At 44.0% G+C, this 23,078-nt stretch overlaps 1 protein-coding gene across 2 annotated transcripts in view; it reads left to right on the forward strand.

Moving 5' to 3' along the window:
* The first annotated feature begins 1,642 nt into the window (after window positions 1–1,642).
* Lmtk2 (lemur tyrosine kinase 2) overlaps window positions 1,643–23,078 on the forward strand; it is a 90,632-nt gene continuing 69,196 nt past the window's right edge. Inside the window, exon 1 of one of the 2 annotated variants that reach the window (XM_038346001.1) lies at window positions 1,643–2,022. In XM_038346001.1, coding sequence (XP_038201929.1) covers window positions 1,920–2,022 — 103 coding nt within the window. In that variant the 5' untranslated portion in view covers window positions 1,643–1,919. The remainder of the gene's footprint in view (window positions 2,023–23,078) is intronic. The other variant, XM_038346002.1, reaches the window with a different exon arrangement.

Raw genomic sequence — 23,078 nt, forward strand, 5'->3', positions numbered from 1 at the left:
GCCAGTTCTGCTCCTCACAGAGTCTCTTGTCAGGTTGTAGCACGAATTCCCATCTTCCTTGAATACAGCGGCTGAGCTTCCCGATGGACCACAGAGCACAACAGGGCAATTATGCCTCCTCTCCAGACCTTTGTCTTCCTTCTCTTTCCCACAGAAAGAGCAGCATAAAGTGGAGGCTGAGCTGGGAGTGCCACACACCAGCTGCCAGTTTCTTCAGGTGCTTAGTGTGGCTTGCCTCAATCATTGGCAACAAATGTTCCCCAGACATCCTGCTGAGTTAGCACCACGGACAGCCGGTAGCTGCAGGGAGTCTGGAGAATGGGGGGGGGGGGGCGGGAAGAGCTATCTTTGCAGGCTGCTGAGGTCCTCTGATAAGATGCAAATCAGTTCCTCACTCACACACTGGACCATCAGTCAGAGATGGTGGTCTCCCCACCCCCAACAAAGCGGCCTCAGACCTGTATATACTGAAAATACTTTCTCCATGCCTTTTGTGTTTGCATGAGAATTCATGTATGTGTGTGCACCTTTATTTCTTTCTGTGTATGTGCAGAGGGCAGAAGACAACTTTGGGTGTCATTCCTTAGGGCCCCCCCTGTTTCTTGAGGTAGGGTCTCTTCTTGGCCTGGGACTTGCCTAGCAGACTTGTTAGGCTTGTCAGCAAGCCCCAGTGATCCATCTTGTTCTGCCTCCCCAGCAAGCACAGGCCACCAACCAAGACGGGTTTTTCTTTAGTGGGCTTCTAATGATCAAATTTAGGTCCCCATGTTAGCAAGGCAAGCAATCTCTCTAGGTATCTTTTTCTCCACCCGGAAGCTGCTCCCCCTCCCCCCCCCCCCCCAGCACCAAATATCTAGCATAGTTCCTTTAGAAGACACCTACTTCAGGTTAAGAGAGGTGACTGTCCTCAAGGGGCTGACAGCCACAGAACAAAAAAACATGGCTTTTGGTCCAGGGTCGGGTTAGGCGGGGCCATAAATATTCAATTGTTTGGGGGATTGGTGCGAAGCCCTCACCGATGAAGTCATGTTCCAGGTGTGTCTTGCCGAATGAAAGGGAGTGTATCTGCCAGGTGAACAAGAGGGGACAGGAAGGGCTGTCCTGGCTGAGGGACCAGCTTGAATTTACTAGCTACGTCACTGGGTGATGAAGTCAGAAACATTCTGTTCTTGTTTAGTTGAATTTTAAAACGTTCAAAGCTCCTCGAAAGCTGATAGGATGCGAGGATCAACCTAAGGTGAAGAGGCTAGAAAAGTTCTGCCTAGTAAAATTGAAGGAGGCAAAATCGGTCTATGTTTTGGGTGATAAAATACCGAGAACTATGTTGATAAAAACAAGCAAAGAAAAAAAATAAAAAAGATAAGTAAGAAAAATAGAGAAAAAAGTCCCATATTAAAATATAAGTGGATTTTTATGGTCTTCTTTATGGCGTCCTATAATTTAAAATTTTAAAGTAATTATCGGGGTTACCTGCTGCCACGCCGCAGTCCTCGGTCTGCAGGGGGCGCAGCGATCTCTCACTCGCCTCCTCCGGCTGAGGGGGCGGAGCCTCCGAAGCCAGCATCGATTGACGATTGGCTGACCCAGGTGTCGATTACTGTGTCCCGCCTCCGCCCTACGTCACATGACGCAGCCCATCATGGCGGCGGGAGCGCGGCTGCCTGGGCCCGCGGCTCCGCAGGGTGGCTGCCGTTGCTGCTATTGAGGGGCGGCGGCGGCGCAGACGGGCGGGAAGGATGATGATGGTTCCGCGGCCAGAGCGGCGGATGCAGACCGGGAACGAGGTTGACATTTGGCCGAAGAGACGTGTGTCCCGAAGCAGCCGGCGCCAGTGTCGCTGAGGCAGCGCGGAGGACTGACTGACCGACTGACTGAAGGCGGCCCGAGAGCCGGCCCCAGGGGACCGTGCGGTTTACGAGATGCCGGGGCCGCCGGTGTCCTCTCCGCCGCCGGTGCTGCTGCTGCTGCTGCTCCTGGCCGTCGGCAGTGCCCGGGCCGCGCCACTTCCGCAAACAGGTGCAGGTGAGCGGGGCCGGGGGCTGCGGGGCTGCTGCGTCTTGCGGGGCGGCGGCGGCGACAGCGGGCCTGCGGGGTCTGGCTGCTTCTGCGATGGATCGGAGGCCTGCCGGGGGCAGGAGGCCGCGGGAAACGAGCGATCCTAGGGAGATTTCTTGCCGCAGGGGCGTGGGATGGGGGGCGGGGGCGCGGCGACATGGTGGGGGGTGGGGAAGACGACTGGGAGGGGTGGCAGCGGCGGATTCCCCCACGTCCCTGGGGGACTCTTTTCCTGCACTCTAAACTTGTTGCCTCAAAGACCCTCAAGCTTCTGTCCTCGACACTGCTTCCTTTTTCCAGATGTCACCTGCCTGTTGTCGCTTTTCTCGCGTCTTATAATAAGAGCCGTTTCTTATCTCCTGTCATTCCTTAAATGAAACCTATGACTCGGGGAAGCTGTGTGGAGTTTCCTTGGCTCCTGAAACTTGTTTTAAAGTTGTAAATTGATTTTAGATGCTGTGGTTGTTGGTTTATTTATTTATTTATTTATTTATTATTCGGAATGACTCTCTGGGGATGTGAAGGGAGCGACGATGCATAATTTTGCTTTAGGAAACCAGTGATCGGAGTAGCAGCTTTTGAGTAACTATTGACAAATTGGCCTGAGGGTATTTGAAATTTCTTTTAGTGGCATCAGTGAGTGATTCTCTTTTCCAGCCCTCAGCTCTTCCATATTTTCTGCATATAGTTTTGATTTGGAGTTTATTTTTAAAAAACTTCAGCCAAAGAAAACATCTCAGAAAATTTAAGGGGAAAAAAAATCTAGACTAACTTCCCATCTTTTTAGTGAAGGGGGAGATACTGGAATCTCAAAGAACTTTAGAGGTTGGAAGAAACTGTAGAGAGAATTTAGTCCAATTTCTTCATCTTTTGCTTTGAGGAGACTGGAACCCTGGTGATCAAAAGAGATACTAAAGGTGACACAGCCAAACCCAGGTCTTAGATTCACCTTGTTGTGTAATCTCCCCTCCTTAGCCCCCCCCGGATCTCTTCCTGTCTTGTAACTGTCTGTGGAATGCATCTCAGGTCAGGAGTTATTTTGGAATAATAGTGAATGCAGAACTGCCTCCAGTCAGTACAGGTGTTTCAAACAAATCTACAATGACAGAGATGTAGTGGTTTCTCCAGAACCACACTAGGTTATTATGCCTTGAGTGCCCTTCAGTTGAGACATTAAGTGATGTCATACTATATAGATGTAGCACTGTGTTTCTGCTGTCACCTTAGAATCAAATCTTTTTGGAGAGTTCTCTGTTCTGATCCAATGGATAAGGTAACTGAATGTCATCAGAAGTAGATAATCAGCCAGGATGGGTGCTGCAGAAAATACCAGGGAAGCTGGGAAAGATTATATGGGAAGGTAGTGATGTTGCTATGTAAAGATATTGACATTTAAATAGAAAATTAACACTAGAGTAGCATATTGGATAGAGTGTATGTCAAGGGGATTCCAGAAGCTTCCAAAAGATTTTGTGCCTATCATTTTTTTATGCATTTGACAAATTTTGTGTGTGGTGTGTGTGTGTGTGAGAAGTGTGTCTGCTTGCCTTCTATTCTCATATTTTATACTGGAATTTCAGAGAGCCTGAGTTTTGTTGAGGTCTTGTAAAACAAAGCAACCAGAAAAAATTATGAACTCATTTGAATAGAAATTAAACAGGCTTTTGACATAAATAAAACCCAGGTGATTTGTATCAACTTTTGCAGATTTTTCTTTCATATTTTCGATCCTGTGGAGGTTAGCTATATAGCTTTAAATTGTGTGGCAAGGGTATTAAGAAGGTATCTGAAGCTTAACTGTGTGGAAATAGTGTATTTATCAAATGTCAGACATATATTTGTGGGGATTGTTCCTCCATCTAAAAGCTTATTGATATTGCAACTGGGATAGTTTTTTTTTTCCTCCTATCTCTCTCTCCCCTGTACTAGGAAGTGAAACCCAGGGTCTCACACATCCTGTATACGCCACCACGAGATCTTTGATCACGTAAAGTAACTTTTTGAATTAATCCCATTTAGTGAGTCACTAGTTATAAAAGAAGACTCTGGCCTTGGACATCCATGTAGATAAGAAGCAGCATGTGTTGAAAACATAACTGGGTGTCTGATGATCTAGGGACCTGTACAAGATAAGGCTAGCCTTCCTCAGTAAGGGTACGCCCGTGACATAAAACCCTCTGCTTCCTTGCTTTTGTTCTTTGGAAAGGTCAGACTGTTTACTGGTGCCTTAGAGTAAGCACCATTCTCAGAAAAAGGTTGGATGTGCCTTGCTGGGGGAATATATTTGAATCAGGTCTAGAGGTGCATCGGTGTAATCTGAGCACTCAGGAGGCAGAGGCAGGAGGATCAATGCTAGGATCAGGGTCAACCAACACAGGCTACAAAGTGGGTTCAAGGCCAGTGAAGGCTACGTGCTGAGACTGTCTTAAAAAGACAAAACAACAATAACAAACACGAGACATTTTATCCTTTGCTTGTCTGTTTGCATGGGAACAAGGGAGCTGTGACTTAAAAGTTCAGCCTTTCCTTTTTATTTGTTTGTTTATTTATTTATGTGTGGGTGTTTGCCTGCAGGTACGACTGTACACCAAGTGGGTTCTCTGTCCCTGAGAAGGTCTCAGAAAGGTGTTCAGGACTTCTGGAAACTGTATTCATAGATTGTGAACAGCCTTGTGGGTTGTTAGGAATGGAACCCAAAACCAAAACAGCAACAACAAAAGGAATGGACTTCATTAAGGCATCTTCCTTTATGTATAAACTTTAAAATTGAAATTGACTACGAAAGATGACTTTGTTATTCAGAACTCATTCTCAGGATTGGAAGTTGAAAGGTGTTTACTTCTTGGCTCACAGTAAAACTATGTAAATATATGGGTGCCTTGTTCGTGGAAGATTTTCCTTTTTATTTTTTGAGGCAGTCTTGCTGGTTAGCAAAGGCTGTCCACCAAATCTGGATCCTCTACCTCAGCCCCTGGAGTGTGAATGCAGAGATGACCAGTGTCCGGCTTTTCCTGGTGCTTGGTGACAGAGAGGCATTTTGTTGCCGTTGAATTTTATTGGGGCCGCTTTGTGTCTGAAGGATGTCCTTTTTATCTCGTTACTATGAGTCCCTTTTTCCTGAAGATCCCTATTTTCTGCTGTATGAGCCCTTATTACATAAAACTGAGAAACTTGGGCCTCACTAGGAAGCTTAGGGGAAGGAAGAAAATACAGTTTCCTCAAATGCTGCTAAGTGATCAAACTAAGATTATAGCTCATTTCTTTTCTGTATGGTTCTCAGATCATTTTTAGGAAATGTGTGTGTACTTACAAGAGCCTGTGGAGTTATAGCAAATCTGGACGGGAAGAAAAAGATTCCTATAGTGATGTCTGTGAACGCACTCCTCCGAGGCTACATTTGCCTTGTTAATATTAGGATAGTGGTTAGACAGGGGAAACCCACTTCTATTGTTCTGCGGCATATTAGGTCACAGAGTACAGAGGAAGCTTTTAGCAGTTCCAGATAAAGGCCCTCACGGAAGCCGGTGGGGACTCAGCAGCCGAGTAAACGTGGCTTCTGAATCTGGCGCTCTCAGTTTAGATTGAAGGAGACAGACTTGTATCTCAAACAAGATTTCTACCATATAGGAATACTTTCCAAAGTTTGAATTTTTATGATTAATTTTCACAGCTTCTGAAATCGTTTTCTCGAGTAGATTCTTTGGGCTTGCAAATGGATTTAGGTTAGGATTGCTCTAATTCCTTTCACTTGGTGACATTTTTTGTGCCACTAAATACACTTTTTGCACTGTAATCAGAAGCCTGTCCAGCTTTTGTAGCTGCCCCTCAGGCACAATGAGGCTTACCCAATCTTAAGCTTGCTGTTATTCAGTGTGCTGACTGTTTATGTACTTCGCTTCAATTGGAGAGTCCTTGGGTCCTCTCTGTCCCCTGTGGGCTGTGTCACCTTTGATAACAGCCTGTAACATATAATACTACTACTACTAACTACTATACTACCTAATAATAATAATAACTAGGACATTGTCATGTTAGAAAGGGAATATCCAGTTCTGAAACAGTTTAAAAGATGTCCCCAAAAACATCTTTGTGGCTACGGTGGCAGTGGTGCGTGGTTGGTGGCACACGCCTTAATCTCAGCACTGGGAGGTAGAGGCAGATGGATCTCTGAGTTTGAGGCCAGCCTGGTCTACAGATTCCCAGGACAGCCAGGGCTACAGAGAGAAACTCTGTCTTGAGAAAACAAAACAAACAAAAAAGTCTTTCTGGATGGACATACGAAAAAAAGAATTGAACTTTTCAGTCCAGTTGAAAGTAAATTCACGAAACATTTGTAGAGGGAATATGATATTCTAGATAGAAGGTGGGATTGAGTCAAACCTGGGTGTGAGGTCTTCCTCTTCTGTTTCAGTAATTTTAAAGTCGTGGGTCAGTCTGAGACAGCAAGCTCCCAAGTTCAAACCAGCTTGAGCAACTTAAGAACCAGTCTTAAAATTGGAGAAGTAAAGTAAGGGCTGGGAGCTGATTTCTGTTAGTTCCAAGCCACTCTTGTCTATACAGTGAGTTTCAGACCAGCCCAGAGTGCTGTCTCAGAAAAGAAGGAACTGAGTAGAGGTGGGTATATAGTTTAGTATTTGCACCAAGCTTCAGGAGACCCTAGCTTCAGTCTGTACTACCTTAAAGACAAAGGGAAGCAAAGAATCTTGGACCAGTTTATCTGCCCTCTCTTGGTTTCCCAGAACTCAACACTTTAAACAAAACAATAGGAAAAAACAGGACCTGGAGAGATGGCTTAGCTGTTGCTTGTTGTTAGCTCTTGCAGAGGACCTGGATTCTATTCCCAGCACCCTCGTGGTGGCTCACAATCATCTGTAACTCTAGTGCCATGGGATTCTGTCCTCTCTTCTGGCTTCTGTGGGCACATAGTGCACATGCACATAAAAAATAAAATAAATCTTGAAAAACAATAATAAAATCTATGAAAATGGTTGTTGGAAGGTGGATGGTAGCGTTATAATTGTGTACCTATGTCTGCTCTATGTTGTTCTTTGTGACGTAGAGTTCTTCATTGCCTCAGGTGTCTTTAATTACAAATGAAACAAAACTTTTTGGGTTTTTTTTTTTTGAGACAGGATCTCATTTAGCCCATGCTGACCTCAAACTTGCTGTGTAGTGGAGGACGACGTTGAGCTTCTGATCCTCCTTTGCCTCTGGGGTTGGAGGTATATGCCTTCAGTTTTGTATGCTGGAGCCTGAACCCGAGGTCTCATGAATGCTAAGCAAGTACTCTACCAAATGAACTACATTCCCAGCCCTCAAAGAAGGAGCTCTTAAGTGGTGGTTGCTCAACATGGAATATTTATTTTTACCGGATTTGAAAAATCCTTTGCTCAAAATAACTTGCTATTTGGTGGATGGAGACCCTGTAAGAAAAAAAATCAATCTGATAGATTTATGCAGGCTCTGTGAGCTGGCATAGTTACTTCTTCAGGTTATTCTGTTGGGTAACTATGCTAGAAATTTTTAGGATGATCTAAATTAGTCTGCTTTTATGTAATAAACCTGTTTTTAAGCTCCGTGATGACTAAAGCTCTTGCAAGTGAACAATTGCTGGTTTTAATTTACTTAAAGGAACCATGAAACAATCTAAATTTCTTAATCCCAAAACAGTTGCATATTTTCTTGAACTGTCCCCAAAGGCTGCATGGTTCAGCCCGACTGAGGAATAACCAGCCTGGGTCTAATGTTTTCTATTTTAAATCAGTGTCGTGTGTCGTCGTTCCCCTCCCCCGCATCGTGTATCTTTGCAGTTACTGGCAATGGCTTTACTCTTTAAAAATTTTATTTGTGGGCCAGGCAAGATGGCTCAGTTGGTGAAGGTGCTGCCACCAAGCCTAATGACCACGGTCACTCCCCAGGACCCACATGATGGAAAAGAGAAAACAAACTCCCACAGTTGCCCTTTACTTACTAACATCCCTTCCCTCGCTGCAAAATTAAAAAGTAAATAAATGTGATAAAATTATTTACTTAGTTGTGAAGAAAGGTGTGGTCCGTAAAGAAGTTGCACTGGTGGTTCTGATCTGGAATTACTACTGCCTGTTCAGGATGCAGATCTTCAAGTGACTGGTCTTCAAGTAAAGATATGTTTTAAGAGCAAGCTAGGGGAAAACCTGCTGTTCTTTCAGAGGACTTGAGTTCAGTGCCCGCACCCACATCAGGTGGCTCTCCTCAACTGTTTGTTAACTCCAGCTCCAGGGCAGTTAGTATCCCTGGCCTCTGCTGTGTCTGCACTCATGTGCACATACCTGCATGTAGTCACACGCTCATACATAGCATAATAAAAATAAAAGAAGAAAAAAAAACTAGAGAAACCAGACCGTAGTCATGGCACACTTACAATTTTACCACCCACGAGGTGAGGCTGAGGGCTCATGAATTGGAGTCCAGTCTGGACTGTAGAGAGGTCCAGCCAGCCTAGCTGCATAGTTAAGACCCTCATACTCAAAACTAAGGGCTAGAAATATAGCTCACTGGTAGAGTCTAAGCCACTGAAGTTCAATCTCCAGAACAACTAAAGAGAGGGCAACAAAACAAAAAAGCCAGGAAAATATGGTTAAAATCACTGTGTTGGCAGAACAAAAATATTGCGTGATGCTTGTATTTTAAAATTGTGACTCACTTGGAACCATGCCTTGGCATTTCAATTATTTGCCACAAAAAAAAAAAAAAAACAGGCATATCAGAAAATAACCTCAGTATTTTAAAAATTTTGTTGGCAAGGGTTAGCACAGTGCAGCAGTCTGAAATCTCATTTGATTTTATTATGACTCAAGTGGGAAATGAGAGCATTGTAAAGGGGCCAGACACCTAAGAGGATGGTGGGCCTCTCTCAGTCCCATCCCACCTGAATGCGGCCATTTTTTTTTCCTCTGGCCACTTCTGTATCCTCCAGGGCCTTGGCTGGAGTGGAGGGATGCATGACACTTCAATTTTGACAGTTTGGCTGGCAGATTTTGCATTTTGTTATGTAATGTGTATTTGTTTTACTATTTTAAAAAGCTTAAGGTACTGTCAATTCAAATAAACATGCCAGGTCTGTGCAGTGTGGCTGTAATAACTCCTTGCTCCTTGTATCTGGCCCTAATTTTGGTAGATACCCATCTGGTGTGCTATGAGCTCTTCCAGTCTGCACTCTACACCTTCTGTGGCTGGTGGTTGTGTGCACAGCACCTCCCTCCTCCCCCGCTCTGTGGTGTGTGTGTGTGTGTGTGTTTGTGTAAGCAGGGGTCAACCCCCAGTGTTGTTCCTCAGGAGCTGTCCACCTTGTGTTTGAGACACGATCTTTCACTGGCCTGGAGCTTGCCAAGTAGGCTAGACTGGCCAGTGAGCCTCAGGGGCCTCCTTGGTGCTGGTATTGCAAGTGCCTGGCTGTTCTGCATGAGTGCTAAAGATCAAGCTCAGGTTCTTCTACTTGTGCAATAAGCATTTACCAACTGAGCCTTCTCCCCAGCACTTTCTTAAGAGCTCGGTTGACTTGCTAGTTTACGAAATACTCTGTGCAAATTCTCATCTTCCTTTTTAAAGCTCTTCGTAAACCCCACTTCCTCCTAAATCCTTTGTTCTGGTCCATGGCTTAGAGATTCCTACCCCAGTAACCATGTGTTGCTGGTTGAAAACATTGCAATTTAGGATTTGATTATTTTTCTTAGCACTCAGCCAAGTTTTATTGAAAATGGAAGAAGCACAGCACGCACACACATGCATGCACGCATTCATGCAAGCATGCACCCTGCAGCACAGAAACACGGCAAGCATTCACTCCACAGCACACAAAGAGACAGACTCCCAGTAAGGAGGGGATTCCAAGGACGCTGTCCCTGGTTTTGATTTTTTTCCTTTAAAATTTTTAATTTAAATGACACTTGAAGGTATAGAGCACATTTGTACATCAAAACATTTTAAAGTAAATGAATTGTACACTGAAAAGCTGTAAATTTACATGAAATGGAAGGCAGCGAGGAAAGTTTACTGGTAGTCTGCATGATGAAATGAGAGCATAGATTCCTTCAACCTGTCTACCACATCCGCTTAGCGTAGACCTTCCTATTATTAAGTCCTTTCAATTGGCTTGCAAGGGCTGTGCCTGGTGGTTTGTATAGCATGTCCCAGGTTGTAGGTACTCAGTCCAATGTGTAGGTGAGGATGATGAGGATAGTCCTAAATTACCCAAACCACAACAGAACGTTCATACATAACAGGAGGTGGTGGAGGTCAGAATCTTCTTTTTACACTTGATTTTTCATGCAGCCATTGACTTTCAACCGGAGTGAGATCATTTATAGCATGGTGTTTTGCTTTTGTTTTGTGTATATGTGTACATATGCTGATATATATGAGGATACATTTGTTTGCGGGTATACCTGCGTGTATATACGTCTGCATGTGCAGGCCAGAAGACAACCTCAGATGTTTCTCAGGCACTGTCCATGTTTTTCATTTGAGACAGGGTTTCTCATTGGCCTGGAATTAGCATGTAGGTTAAGCTGGCTGGTTAGCAACCCTCATCTCAACCTGCCTCAGTACTTGGATTACAGTTGCATGTTACCTCACCTAGCTTTTATTACTTTTTATTTTATTTTTTATTACTTTTTAAATGTGGATTATGGGAAGGGCTTTGTGTGGTTGGTTGTTGGTTGGTTGGTTTTCAAGTGCTAGGAATGGACCCCAGGGCCTTGTATTTGCTACTGAGGTACACTTCTCTCCCCTTTTTCTTATCGTTAGCACCTTTCATTAGTATATTTATACCAACCAAGAGTCATTATTAATGTGCTAGTATAGTGAAGGTGTGCATTTAACTCAAGCTTCTTAGTATTTCCTCAGACAGCACATTCCTGCCTCCCGTCCCCTTACTGGAGATTGGACATAGGACCTTCACTGCACACCCTAGGCAAGTTCTGTGCTATTGAGCTTTGTGTCTCTAGTGGCCTCCAACATTACATTTAGATGTCATGTCTTTTAGGCTTCTCCAGTATATTTCTTGTTTGTGATGGCATTGATAGTTTTGACATGTATAAGAACAGGTATTTTGTAAAATGCCCTATAACTGGTTTGTCTGATCTTTCTGTGTTTTTATGAGAAAGGATCTCAAATTCACTCTGTAGTGCAGGATGACCTTGAACCTTAGGTCCTGTGCTAGGATTACAGGCTCACTGCACAGTTCTTGGTTTGAGGTGTTTTGTTGTTGTTGTTGTTGTTTTGTTTTGTTTTTTTTCTTCTTCATCCTTTTTTGATTAGGGTAGGATTATGGACTAGGAGGAAGATTGCAGAGATTAAAGTGGCATTCTTACCAGGTCAAAGATGCCACATACATGCATTGTAACCCTCACTGATCACCTGCCAGTGGTGGTCCTTTCCCACTGTAGTTACTTTTCCCCAAGTGCTCAGTCCACGTTTATTCTGTGTAGAGTTAATTTATGTTCCACCCCCTCGTAACGTCAAGTATCTCTAGATTAATTTTAAGATTTTATTTTTATTTTTAGGTGTGTGTGTGTGTGTGTGAGAGAGGAGAGGGAGGAGAGAGAGAGAGAGATGATCTCGTGAGCGCCTAGAGTTGGATTCCCAGGTTACTGGCACCTATGAGCTGCTCAGAGTAGTGCTGAGACCTTGAACTTCTTCTGACCTTCCTGTTTGCACCTATTCAGTCCTAGGATTGCAGATGTGCTAGGATGGAACCCAGGACTTCACGTGCACGAGGCAGACACTATTCCAACTCAGCTACATCCCAAGCCTTCAATCTGGTTTTGGAGCTTTTCATATTTATTAATGGAAAATGTCAAACATATACAAAAGTAGGGTAAATAGTATCTGAACCACAGCAACATATTGAAATTTATGGTTAGTCTTGTTTCACCTGTGCCCTTCCCACTACTAGAATTGTTTTATTTTTATGTAAACTCTGGCTTTAGATTGGTTCAGTTGGAGCTGAGGGTGTTTTTATAAAACAGGATCCTGCTTGCACCAGAGTCACCTACTTATTTGTAGAATTGCAGATGTTGGGGACCCCGGGTAACCAACAACATGAAATCATAATTCTGTAGGTTTTCTTAAAACCCTGTACTTAAAGTACTTTCTGCTGCCCCTCCTCACCCCCATCCTAGCACAGATATTCTACGTAGATATAAAAACACACGAGTTATTTAAATAGAGATTTGGGACTTGTTTGAACTGATGAGATTGAAGGAAGCAAGAGAAAAACTTGAATTTAAAAATGTTTAAGTTAGCTGGGCAGTAGTGGCGCACCTTTAATCCCAGCACTTGGGAGGCAGAGGCAGGTGGATATCTGTGAGTTCAAGGCCAGCCTGGTCTACAGAATGAGTTCCAGAACTGGCTTCACAGCTACTTTGAAACCCTGTCTTGAAAAACAAAATAAACAAACACCCCCCAAACCCCAAAATGTTTGTGTTTAAGTTAGTTTATTTTCTGTACTTTTTTGTTTGTTTGTTTGTTTTTCGAGACAGGGTTTCTCTGCAGCTTTTTAGAGCCTGTCCTGGAGCTAGCTCTTGTAGACCAGGCTGGCCTCGAACTCACAGATATCCACCTGCTTCTGCCTTCTGAGTGCTGAGATTAAAGGCGTGCACCCGGCTGCAAAATATTCTCATAAGCTAAAAGAAAGATGATTGTGTAATTATTTGGATGCAATTAAAAGAACATCATAGGCTCATGAATTTTTTCAAAGCAAAATACATACCTTGAATAGGAGTATATGCTGACAGACATTTATAGTAAGCTTTGATAGAGAAGGATCTATCTTTCTGTATTCCAGGCTAGCCTGGAGCTCACTGTGTAGAACAGGCTGGCCTCAAACTTGCACCAATCATACTGTTCCTGCCTTCTATGTGCTGGAATTAGCAGGCATGTGTCACCATAGTGGACAACCTTCAGCTTTTTATTGCAACACTGAGGTGTTGTGAACTGTTGATCACCTCTGAGATGACCCACAAAAGCCAGGCATTGTGGTGTAATCCAGCAGCTCTAGCCCTATGTTCTCACAAGGTTGATTTGCTGAGAGATTTGCATAAACCCAGTAATTCCAGGCCAGCCTAAGCAACAGACTTGAGACCCTGTTTAAAAAAAAAAAAAGTTGCTAAGTTTAAAGTATTGTACAAATTACAGATTCTTTTTCCAGGTTCTCAATAAATCCAACCTGTGCTGCTTTAGAAAGGAAATTCTCTTCCTCTCTGTATTCTGCCCAGAATTCCCCTCTGTAACTTGGCTCACTTTAGGCAGCAACTGTTCCTTCCAGAGATGCAGCCTGTCTGTTACCCAGCAGAGCCTCACTTGACTTTTACCTCAGACTGTTATTAAAGCCAACACCCAGATGCTGATTGCTAGTAAGGCAGTGAAAAAAATAACAAAGCTACCAAAATATCCCCCTAGAAATGCTACCCAAGGATCGTTGCAGCGGGACTACCCAGAAATCTGTAATTCAGCTTAGTTTTCTTTACAGAAAATAAAACTTAAAGAGATGGGAGATGACTCAGAGTGCTTGCTGCAAGGGGACCCAGGTTTGACCCTCAGACTCCATGTGAAAAATCAGAATCTCGGATAGGTACCGATAATCCCAGTGCTAGGAGGCGGAGCTAGGAAGGAAGAGGGGGCTGGGGGAGAGAGAGAGAGACTCTGTCTCTAAAAATAAAGTAAAAAATGAATTGAGACATTCCATAGCTCTTAACTCCATGTGTACATGCACACACAGGAACTTAAACACACACTAGAGAAAATGTAACCGAATATCCCATAGCTGATATGAACCATAAGTACTCAGAAGACTGAGAAGGTTTTGAAGTGTTGAGTCCTTTAGAACTTTAAGATTGAGATTTCAGTTTACAGATAGAAGAGCCAAGGATTGAAGTTGGAAATTCAATGCTGATTTTACCTGTGTGACTCTTGACACTCAGATCACCCTGTTCACTAGGGTAAGGGAGCTGCCTTGTGCTTTGAGCAACATGCTCGTTTAGTATGACATAATCTAACTCCAGCCACATCCTCTAGCATTGACTTGCAGTTACCACCCAAAAGCACTGAAGTGGGAGTTTAAGCTGTTGCGTGTACTCCCTCCCTCCCTCCCTCCCTTCCTCCCTCCCTCCCTCCTGCTTTCTTGAAATTTTAATGTATGAACTCTCTGTGTAGACCATGCTGTCCTTAGACTTAGAAAGTCTGTCTCTTAATGAATGCTGGGAGTACAAGTGTGTGCCGCATGTCCAGCCTATCAGAATTTCTTAATGAATGCTGGGAGTACAAGTGTGTGCCGCATGTCCAGCCTATCAGAATCTCTTAATGAATGCTGGGAGTACAAGTGTGTGCCGCATGTCCAGCCTATCAGAATCTCTTAATGAATGCTGGGAGTACAAGTGTGTGCCGCATGTCCAGCCTATCAGAATCTCTTAATGAATGCTGGGAGTACAAGTGTGTGCCGCATGTCCAGCCTATCAGAATCTCTTAATGAATGCTGGGAGTACAAGTGTGTGCCGCGTGTCCAGCCTATCAGAATTTCTTAATGAATGCTGGGAGTACAAGTGTGTGCCGCGTGTCCAGCCTATCAGAATTTCTTAATGAATGCTGGGAGTACAAGTGTGTGCCGCATGTCCAGCCTATCAGAATCTCTTAATGAATGCTGGGAGTACAAGTGTGTGCCGCATGTCCAGCCTATCAGAATCTCTTAATGAATGCTGGGAGTACAAGTGTGTGCCGCATGTCCAGCCTATCAGAATCTCTTAATGAACGCTGGGAGTACAAGTGTGTGCCGCATGTCCAGCCTATCACAATTTCATAGATGATGAAAGAAAAGCAGTACTGGAAATCAGGAAACCAGAATGGAAAAAGAATAACTTAATTAAAATTCTAGTTTTTATTTTTGTAAATGTATGTGAGTTATGTACCACATGTGTGTAGGTTCCCTCAGAGGCCAGAAGAGAGTATTGGATCCCCGAAACTGGAATTGGTTGTGGGCTGCCCAATATGGGTGCTTGGAACCAAACTCCGACATCTGGGAAGACATCCTATTTTATTAACCAATGAGCCATCTTTCCAGCTCCCAAAGGAGAGGAGGTGGGGAGAGAGGAAGAGAGTGTGTTTGTGGACTTGTGAAGCTAGAGTTATTGGATCACCTGGAGCTTGAGCTTCTGGCAGCTGCAGTTGTCAAACATGGGTGCTGGGAACCAAACCTGGTCCTCTGCAAAAGTAGCTCACTCTCTTAACTACTTAAACCATCTCTCTAGTCCTTCCCTCCAGAACTTTTTTTGTTTTGTTTTTTTGAGACAAGGTTTCTCTGTGTAGCCCTGGCTGTCCTGGAACTAGTTTTATAGATTAGGTTGAACTCACAGAGATCCGTCTGCCTCTGCCTCCCGAGTGCTGGGATCAAAGGCGTGCGCCACCACCACCAGGTTTAGAATTTTTTATTTTTTATTTTGCTACGTGTTCTCATACTGTAGCCCATGCTGGCCTTGAACTCTGTGTAAGTACTGAGAATGACCTTGAACTTGTGATCTTTCTTACTCCATCTGAGTGCTGGGGTTACAGGTGTGCATCACAATAGCTGGTTTATGCAGTGCTGAGATTAGAGCCCAGATCTGTGTGCCCAGCAGACACAGCTGAGCCCCCTGAAAGAACAACTGTAGTTTCCACCTCTGAAATGAAGTTGCACCAGTTAATTAAAAGGATAAGAATGTTTCTGCCTTTTAAGAAACATGATGATAAACTTGTAAATGTTCATTTGTAAACATGAAAATCCTTTAAACATCACAGACCTGCGGGCTTCTGTAAGGGCCTGGGCCCCTTTAAGAATCTGCTGACTACTGTGGGTTCCAAGAGTATGCTTATTGCAAATGTTTAGTTTATCTTTCCCAGGTGCAAGATAGATGTTTAAAAAGCCTCTGGAGGGGCTGGAGATCAGATGGGGGAGACGGCAAAAGGGGCATGGAGACAGGCATGCTGTCTCTCTTGCTGGCTGACCAGCTCGTCTAGCTAACCAGTGAACACCAGAATCAGTGAGATAGCCTTTCAGAATATAAGGTGAAAAGCAGTCAGGGAAGGCATCTCTGTCTTGACCTCTGACCTCCAGATGCAGCTGCATGAGTGAGCGCACCTGCACATACACACAGTCAGAGCACATGCACACACAAACACCCTCAGGTAGTCAGGCTCAGCAAGGGACCTACTCCCTGACCCACTTCCTGGGCCCCTTGGCAATTATACTGTGGCCGCAAATATTCATAGCTGACTACGGATTTATTAAGTTACTTTGACAGCTTTTATTTTCCCCTTTGTTGCCATGGTTTAGTTTTTATATAATCGTCATTTACTCATTCTTCACTTATCCTACTGTCCTGGATCTCCCAGGATCCTCTGTTCTGTACTTAGAGCACTCTGGCAGCCTTCAGTCTCCATTGAGAACTCTAAGGCAGTCTGACCTATTCCTTTCCTGTGTAACCTCTCTTCTCTTACTTTATTAGTTAGTTTTTTTCCCCCATCATTGTGACAAAATACCAGATAGAAACAACCTAAGGGAAGAAGGATATATTCTGGCTCATAGTTTGGCTATGTCCTGCTGGGGCCATCATGGTGGACTTCATGCAGGCAGTGTGTGTACCAGGACCATCATATCTTGACAGATCAGGAAAGTGGACTAGAATACTAAACAGGGTTAGGCTTTTAGCCTCAGGATCTACCCCAGTGGCTAATGTCTGCTTGCTAGGCCTCTTGTCTCAAAGATGCAACACTTCCCAAAACAGCCTTAGCACCTAGGACCAAATGTTGGAACATATGAGTGTAAGGGGACATCCACCCTGTTCATTTCCTTCATTAACATGAGTATTCATCCAGCCCTTTGAATCTTAACACTTCTTTGCTTTGGTTCTGGAAAATTCTCATATTCGCTTACCCACATATACTTTTGGAAGATTTACCTGTTTGTCCTGTTCTTTTTAAAATTTAATTTGACTTCTTGTGCGTGTAGACTAGGTTGACCTCTACATAGAGATCTTCTTCCCTCTGCCTTCCAAGTACTGTCTTTCTTTTGAAACTCTTGGGACAAGCCTCTGATTTACTTCTGTTGATGAAAGAAAACGTTTATTTAAATATTTTTTGATTTATTGTCTTTATGTGTGTGTTTGGCTACATGTATGTATGTGCAACACATGGGTAACTGGTACCCTCAGAGGCCAGAAGAGTGCCCTGGATACCTTGGAGCTGCAGTTATGGATGGTTGGGAGCCACCATGTGGGTGCTGGGAACTGAACCTGGGTCTCTGCAACAGCAACAAGTGCTCTTAGTCTTGGAGCCATCTCTCCAGCCTCACTTCTGTTGAACTTTTTGTCTTAATGTTCTGCTGGGTTTGAGTCTTTTTATTATTTTTCTATAACATAGTTTTCAGGGGCTTCTTCCCCATTCATTTATTCAAGAATGCAACCTAGGCTATTGAACTCATGGGCTCAGGAAATCCTCTTGCCACAGCCTCCTAAATAGCTGGGATACTGACACATACCTGGATCTATTTCTATTATTCTCCCCCTCCCCTCTCAGACCTGGTCTCCCTATATGACCCAGGTTAGCTATTCTTGGAAGTCTCCTGCCTCAGCTTCTCTCACACTGTGATTACAGGCATGCACTGCTATGACTGGCTCCCCTACTTTTTAAATAGCATCTTCTCGTGAATATAGTGTCTCCTCTAGAATTCTGGAAATATTGATTGGAGTTGTTTGCTTTCGTAGCTGTTCTTTGCATTCTGTTTTTATTTGCTGTGTAAGTTGCTGTCTTTGCATAAATACTATTTTTTCAAATGTCAGGTGATCTTTGCTCCTGAACAAGAGATTAAAACATCCTGAGATCTCCCTGACCATTTTTTCCTTTTTTCTCTGCCTTACATCCACCGCCTGGCACTGCTGGCTCCACCCTGTTCCATCCTGTCAGGGAGTGCTGAGGTAGTTTACAGAGCAGTGGCTATGACTACACATCTCTGTCTCTTAGTTACTCAGTTTTTTCATTTGAAAATGTCTACCTGCTTTTGAGGTTGTTGTAGGGTTGCTTGAGTTTAGTGTAGTGTCTGGCATGTAGTAGGTGCTGTTTAAGTATTGATATTTCACAATATCAAGTCACCACCATTTCCTGTGTGGATTAGTCTAATAGCAAACATACATTCCCTGGGACTGGGGAGATGGCTCAGTACAGTGCTTGCTGCACAATCATGAGAACCCGAGTTTGACTTCCAGAACCCATGTTAAGGGCATGGTGGTGCATGCTTGTAACCCCAGCACTAGCAAGGCAAAGACAGGCAGATTTCTCGAACTAGACTGATGTAATTAGCTAGCCCCAAACCACTGAGAGACCCTGTTAAAAAAGACAAAATTGGACCTAGTGAGATGACTCAGTGGGTAAATATTCCTGCTGACAAGCCTGAGGATCTGAGTTCAGTTCTTGGGGCATATGATGGAAGAGAATCTACTCATACAAGTTGTCCTTTGATAGTGTGTGTGTACACGTGCGTACACACACACACACACACACACACACACGACTGTATGTTCCCCAATCATTCCATATACAGTAACAGTGTCTTGATTTTTGCTTTGCTATTTCATAGTGCATCTCACCTCTCAGGTTGTTTGAATTTACTTGTTTCTACTCAGGATGGTAAACTATAGGCTTAGCATGGTGGTACACACCTGTAATCCCAGCATTGAGATGAGAGTTCAGTTATAGCCTGGGCTGCATAGTGACATTCTGTCCCAAAAAGAAATCCTTGTTAGCAGAATATCCATCCTGTTACTTCTGAGTTAGAAGGGGGTCAGGGCATTGTAGACTGACATAAGTCACCTTTTGATACTCTTTTGACCAGACCAGGCCACCATGCAGTAATTCTGTGTATTCCACATCCTTTGTTAGTGTTCTTGAAGTAGGGGTGAGTTGATGTCTTAGTAATAGGTTTTAATGGGTTAGGCTGAGAGAAACCAGCAGTTTCCTTTTAAAGTGATCTCTTTTGCAGGTATTCAGTCAGCTCTCAAATTATGTCATCCTCTGTCAGCGAAAGTGACCTTAATGCTCACTTTTGAACATTCATTTTGTGTTCCTAGGCCACTGGTTTTCCTCTTAGGGGTCCTTGTGGAATCTGATTCATCACTGGCCTTCAGTGTGTGACTGAGTGTATTTAGCACTGTTTCATTTCCCCTTTCTAATATTAGAACCCACTGGGGGAGTCTAGATTGCCTAGTGCTATTATAAATAGATGTATTATTATGTTAGGAGCCCAGAAAACATTTAGTGACTTAAGGTTCTGTGTATAGAAAGCCTTTATGAGAGATAGATAGGCTTGTAGTTTTGAGGTATAAAGCAGAAATGTGGGATCCACAGTGATTGTCCACATTTTCCCATAAGCCGTGTGAGGGTGACTCACATTACCAAGTCTCTGGGATGCAGAGCTGCTTGTTTGATTTGGAAGAGGACGATGGTTTTCTTGGTCCTGACTTGCTTAAAAAGAAAAGCAGGGCTGGAGAGATAGCTTTGCAGTTAATGGTGCTTCTCGTTCTTCCAGAGGACCTTTGGTTCAGCACCCACCTTGGGTAGCTCATATCTGCCTATATACTCCAGCTCAGGGGATCCAGTACTCTCTTTTGGCCTCCACAGGTACCTGCCCTCATGTGCATATACCACTCTTCCTGATACATATAATTAGAAAAGTAAAAGAAAAAGAAAAGAAAAGCCAAAGCTATATATTTTAGATGTAGGCTTTATGGCAAGATCAGTTTGGAGGATTGTTGGTGCTTGGCTTTAGGTCTCCTTCATCAGGCCAGCCCAGTTTCCCTGAGTTTCAGTTCTCAAACAGGCTCATATTTCTCTTGTGTCAACTTCCCAAGATGAGAGGGTCTGGGAAAGCAGGAAGTAGATGAATTATAAAAAGCAGTGCCTCCCAGGAGCTTTGCTTGCCTTGTTCTCTTTGCTGGTCAGGTAGTCTGACCTAAGCCCCTGGGTCCTGGGGAAACAGAGCAGAAGATGGTCTAAACATCTGTAGCCCCAGCACTCAGTAAGTTAGGGCATGAAGATTACTGTGACTTTAAAGCTAGTCAAAACTACATGGCATGACTCGCCTCAAAAAAACAAAACAGTGACAACGGCAATTGGGTCTGGAGTGATAACTCAACAAGCTGATTGCCTTGCAAGTGAGGACCTGAGTTTAGTCCCCACAACCCATGTAAAAGAAGCTGGGCGTGATAAGATATGCTTATAATTCCAGCACTAGAGAGGCAGAAACACGTAGATCTTTGAACTCCTTTGCCAGCCAGCCCAGTCTACTTGGCAAGTTTCAGGCCAATGAAGACCTTGTCTCAAAAAAAAAAAAAAAAAGGTGGATGGCACCTGAGGAGTGACAGCTGAGGTTGTCCTCTGGCCTCTGTACATATGCACATGCGGTTGCATACACAAATGTGCCTATATATACATGAACATGCACGTATATGCACATTCCCACAATTGCAGTATTATGGGTTTGAATTGTGCACACCTCACCAGCACCTAAAACTGACTGTATTTGGACCTAGGGCCTTTGAAGAGGTGACTAAGTTCAAATGAGGTCATCATGGCAGACTCAATGCAGCCTGACTAATATCCTCAGGAATAGGAAGTTAGGTCAAGGAGACAGCAGGGATATATATGCACACAGAAGCCCATGGAGGGTGTGATGAGATTGCAGCACCTCCAAGACAAAAGCAAGAGGCTGCAGGAGAAGCCAACCTGCTGCCACCTTGAGCTTCAGCCTGCAGAATCATTTTCTGGTATTGAAGTCCCTCAGTCAGCTTACACAGATCTCAGAGAAAAGTAATGATCACATTGTAGAAGCATTAGCTGAGCCCCTCCCATCTGTGTGTGTGTCCCATGCAAGTCTTTGCAGGTGCACATGTATGTTGTATGTTTGTGTGTTGAGGCCAGAGGTCAGTCTTGTTCCTTAAGAGCCATGCATCTTATTTTTTGAGACAGTCTTTTTACTAGGACCTGGGGAGTGAATAGTAGATTATATATAAACCTTGTCCCTAACCCCATCTATCTAGGGAGCCTTTAAGATTGAGTGATCTATTCTGTAATGGGGAAATGCAGGGAATTGGGTGTCCAAAGGTAGATCCTTGGGACCTTAGAGATGACTCCCACTGATGGGCAAGGTAGAGTTTCCTGGTGGTGGACTATAAGGCAGTAAAAGAAGATTGATCTGATCAAGGAGAGGGACCCATGGCTCTCAAGTGGAGAGCAAGGGCAGCTCAGCCAGAGCCTAGACTGCGAAGGTGATGGGAGTCAGAGGACGCTGGACAAGCCCTTTGGACTGTCCTGCCAACACCTGGATTTTGAGCTTGGAACTTGGAAAGTAATGCTTTCTGGTTGTTTGGTCACCCAGCTTGTGATTCTTTGTTGCTGTAGTCCTGTCATACAAAACACTAGTTCAAGAGTAGAGAAGGGGGGCTGGAGAGATGGCTCAGAGGTTAAGAGCACTGACTGCTCTTCTAGAGGTCCTGAGTTCAATTCCCAGCAACCACATGGTGGCTCACAACCATCTATAATGAGATCTGGTGCCCTCTTCTGGCATGCAAGCATACAGGGAAGGAATGTTGTATACATAATAAATAAATAAATAAATTAAAAAAAAAGAGTAGAGAAGGGCTGATGTTGGCATGCCTGACAGCTCAGCTCCCAGGACCCATGTGGCAGAAACCAACAACAGTATAAAACAGTGGCAATTTGTTTTCTAAAGTAGTTGTAATGTCAGTAGTGAATACGTGAAAAAGCAGTTCAGTTGCCTAAGACTGGTGGGGGATAGGGAGAAGGCTGTCTTTAGTATTACTATTACTACTGCCACCATTGCTACAGCCACCACCACCACTGTAGATTGAATCCAGGACCTCCCACATGCTAGGCCAACACAGGCCAGCACATCACCATTGAATTACATACCCAGCCTTAGGCTGTGATTTAAATAAATAAGCCATTGACTCTTGGAGTACTGATTGGCCAGAGGTCTGAAACAACATATGTCTAAAAGGTAAGCCTGGAACATAGCAGAAAACAGCAACGCAAGGCTGCTGAGATCTTGGCAGCGGGGCTGAGGATGCGGACTTCTTCAGAGTGCCTGCTGGCCTGTGGGAAAGGTGATAGCATCTTTAAGAATACTATAAGCAAGGCATTGTCTGAGTTCACTCCTTTAATCCCAGCCTTGATAGGCAGACACATGAAATCTCTGAGCGTTTCCTCCAAGTAAGCCTGGTCTATATATCTAGTTTCCAGGTACAGCCAGGGCCTATACAGAGAGGACCCTGTTCTCACAAAAGAAAGGAAGGAGAGGAGAGAGAAGAGGAAAGAAAAGAAGAAACTACAGTGGATTGGGCATGCCAGGCATTTTAAGCCCACTAGTCATAAGTCTCTCCAAAGAACAACAGTATTCCTCCTAACCTGGTAACCACTAGAGAATGCTATCTAACCAACTCATTTTAAATATAAACTGGAAAAGGAAGACGAGGTTGTCCGTGGGCATGACATTGCCATTGCTGTCTTAAATCAGAGCCTCTGTGATGAGCCACAGGAAACCCTCACTAATAATGTTCTGTTTGGAGGACTTGGAGGAAGGTCTTTAGGTCCTCACTCTTGCCCTAGCTGCACCGTGGTTTCTCTTAGGAGGCATTAGCCCACAGATGTACCCAATCCTTTGACAGCGCAACAGACATTGTCATCTACAAGTTCACATTTGAGAACTCTACAGTTGAGTTACCAAGAAACAAAACAAAAGAAACTTATCAATTCTTTTTCTTTCTTTTTTTTTTTTCTTTTTGGTTTTTCAAGACAGGGTTTCTCTGTGTAACATCCCTAACGTCCTGAAACTCACTCTGTAGACCAAGCTGGCCTCCAGCTCACAGAGATCCGCCTGCCTCTGCCTTCCCATGCTGGGATTAAGGCGTGCACCATCACATGCCAGCTTTTCAAATCTTTAATAA

The sequence above is a fragment of the Arvicola amphibius genome, chromosome 10 (genome assembly GCF_903992535.2).
Source record: "Arvicola amphibius chromosome 10, mArvAmp1.2, whole genome shotgun sequence".
Lineage (NCBI taxonomy): Eukaryota > Metazoa > Chordata > Mammalia > Rodentia > Cricetidae > Arvicola > Arvicola amphibius.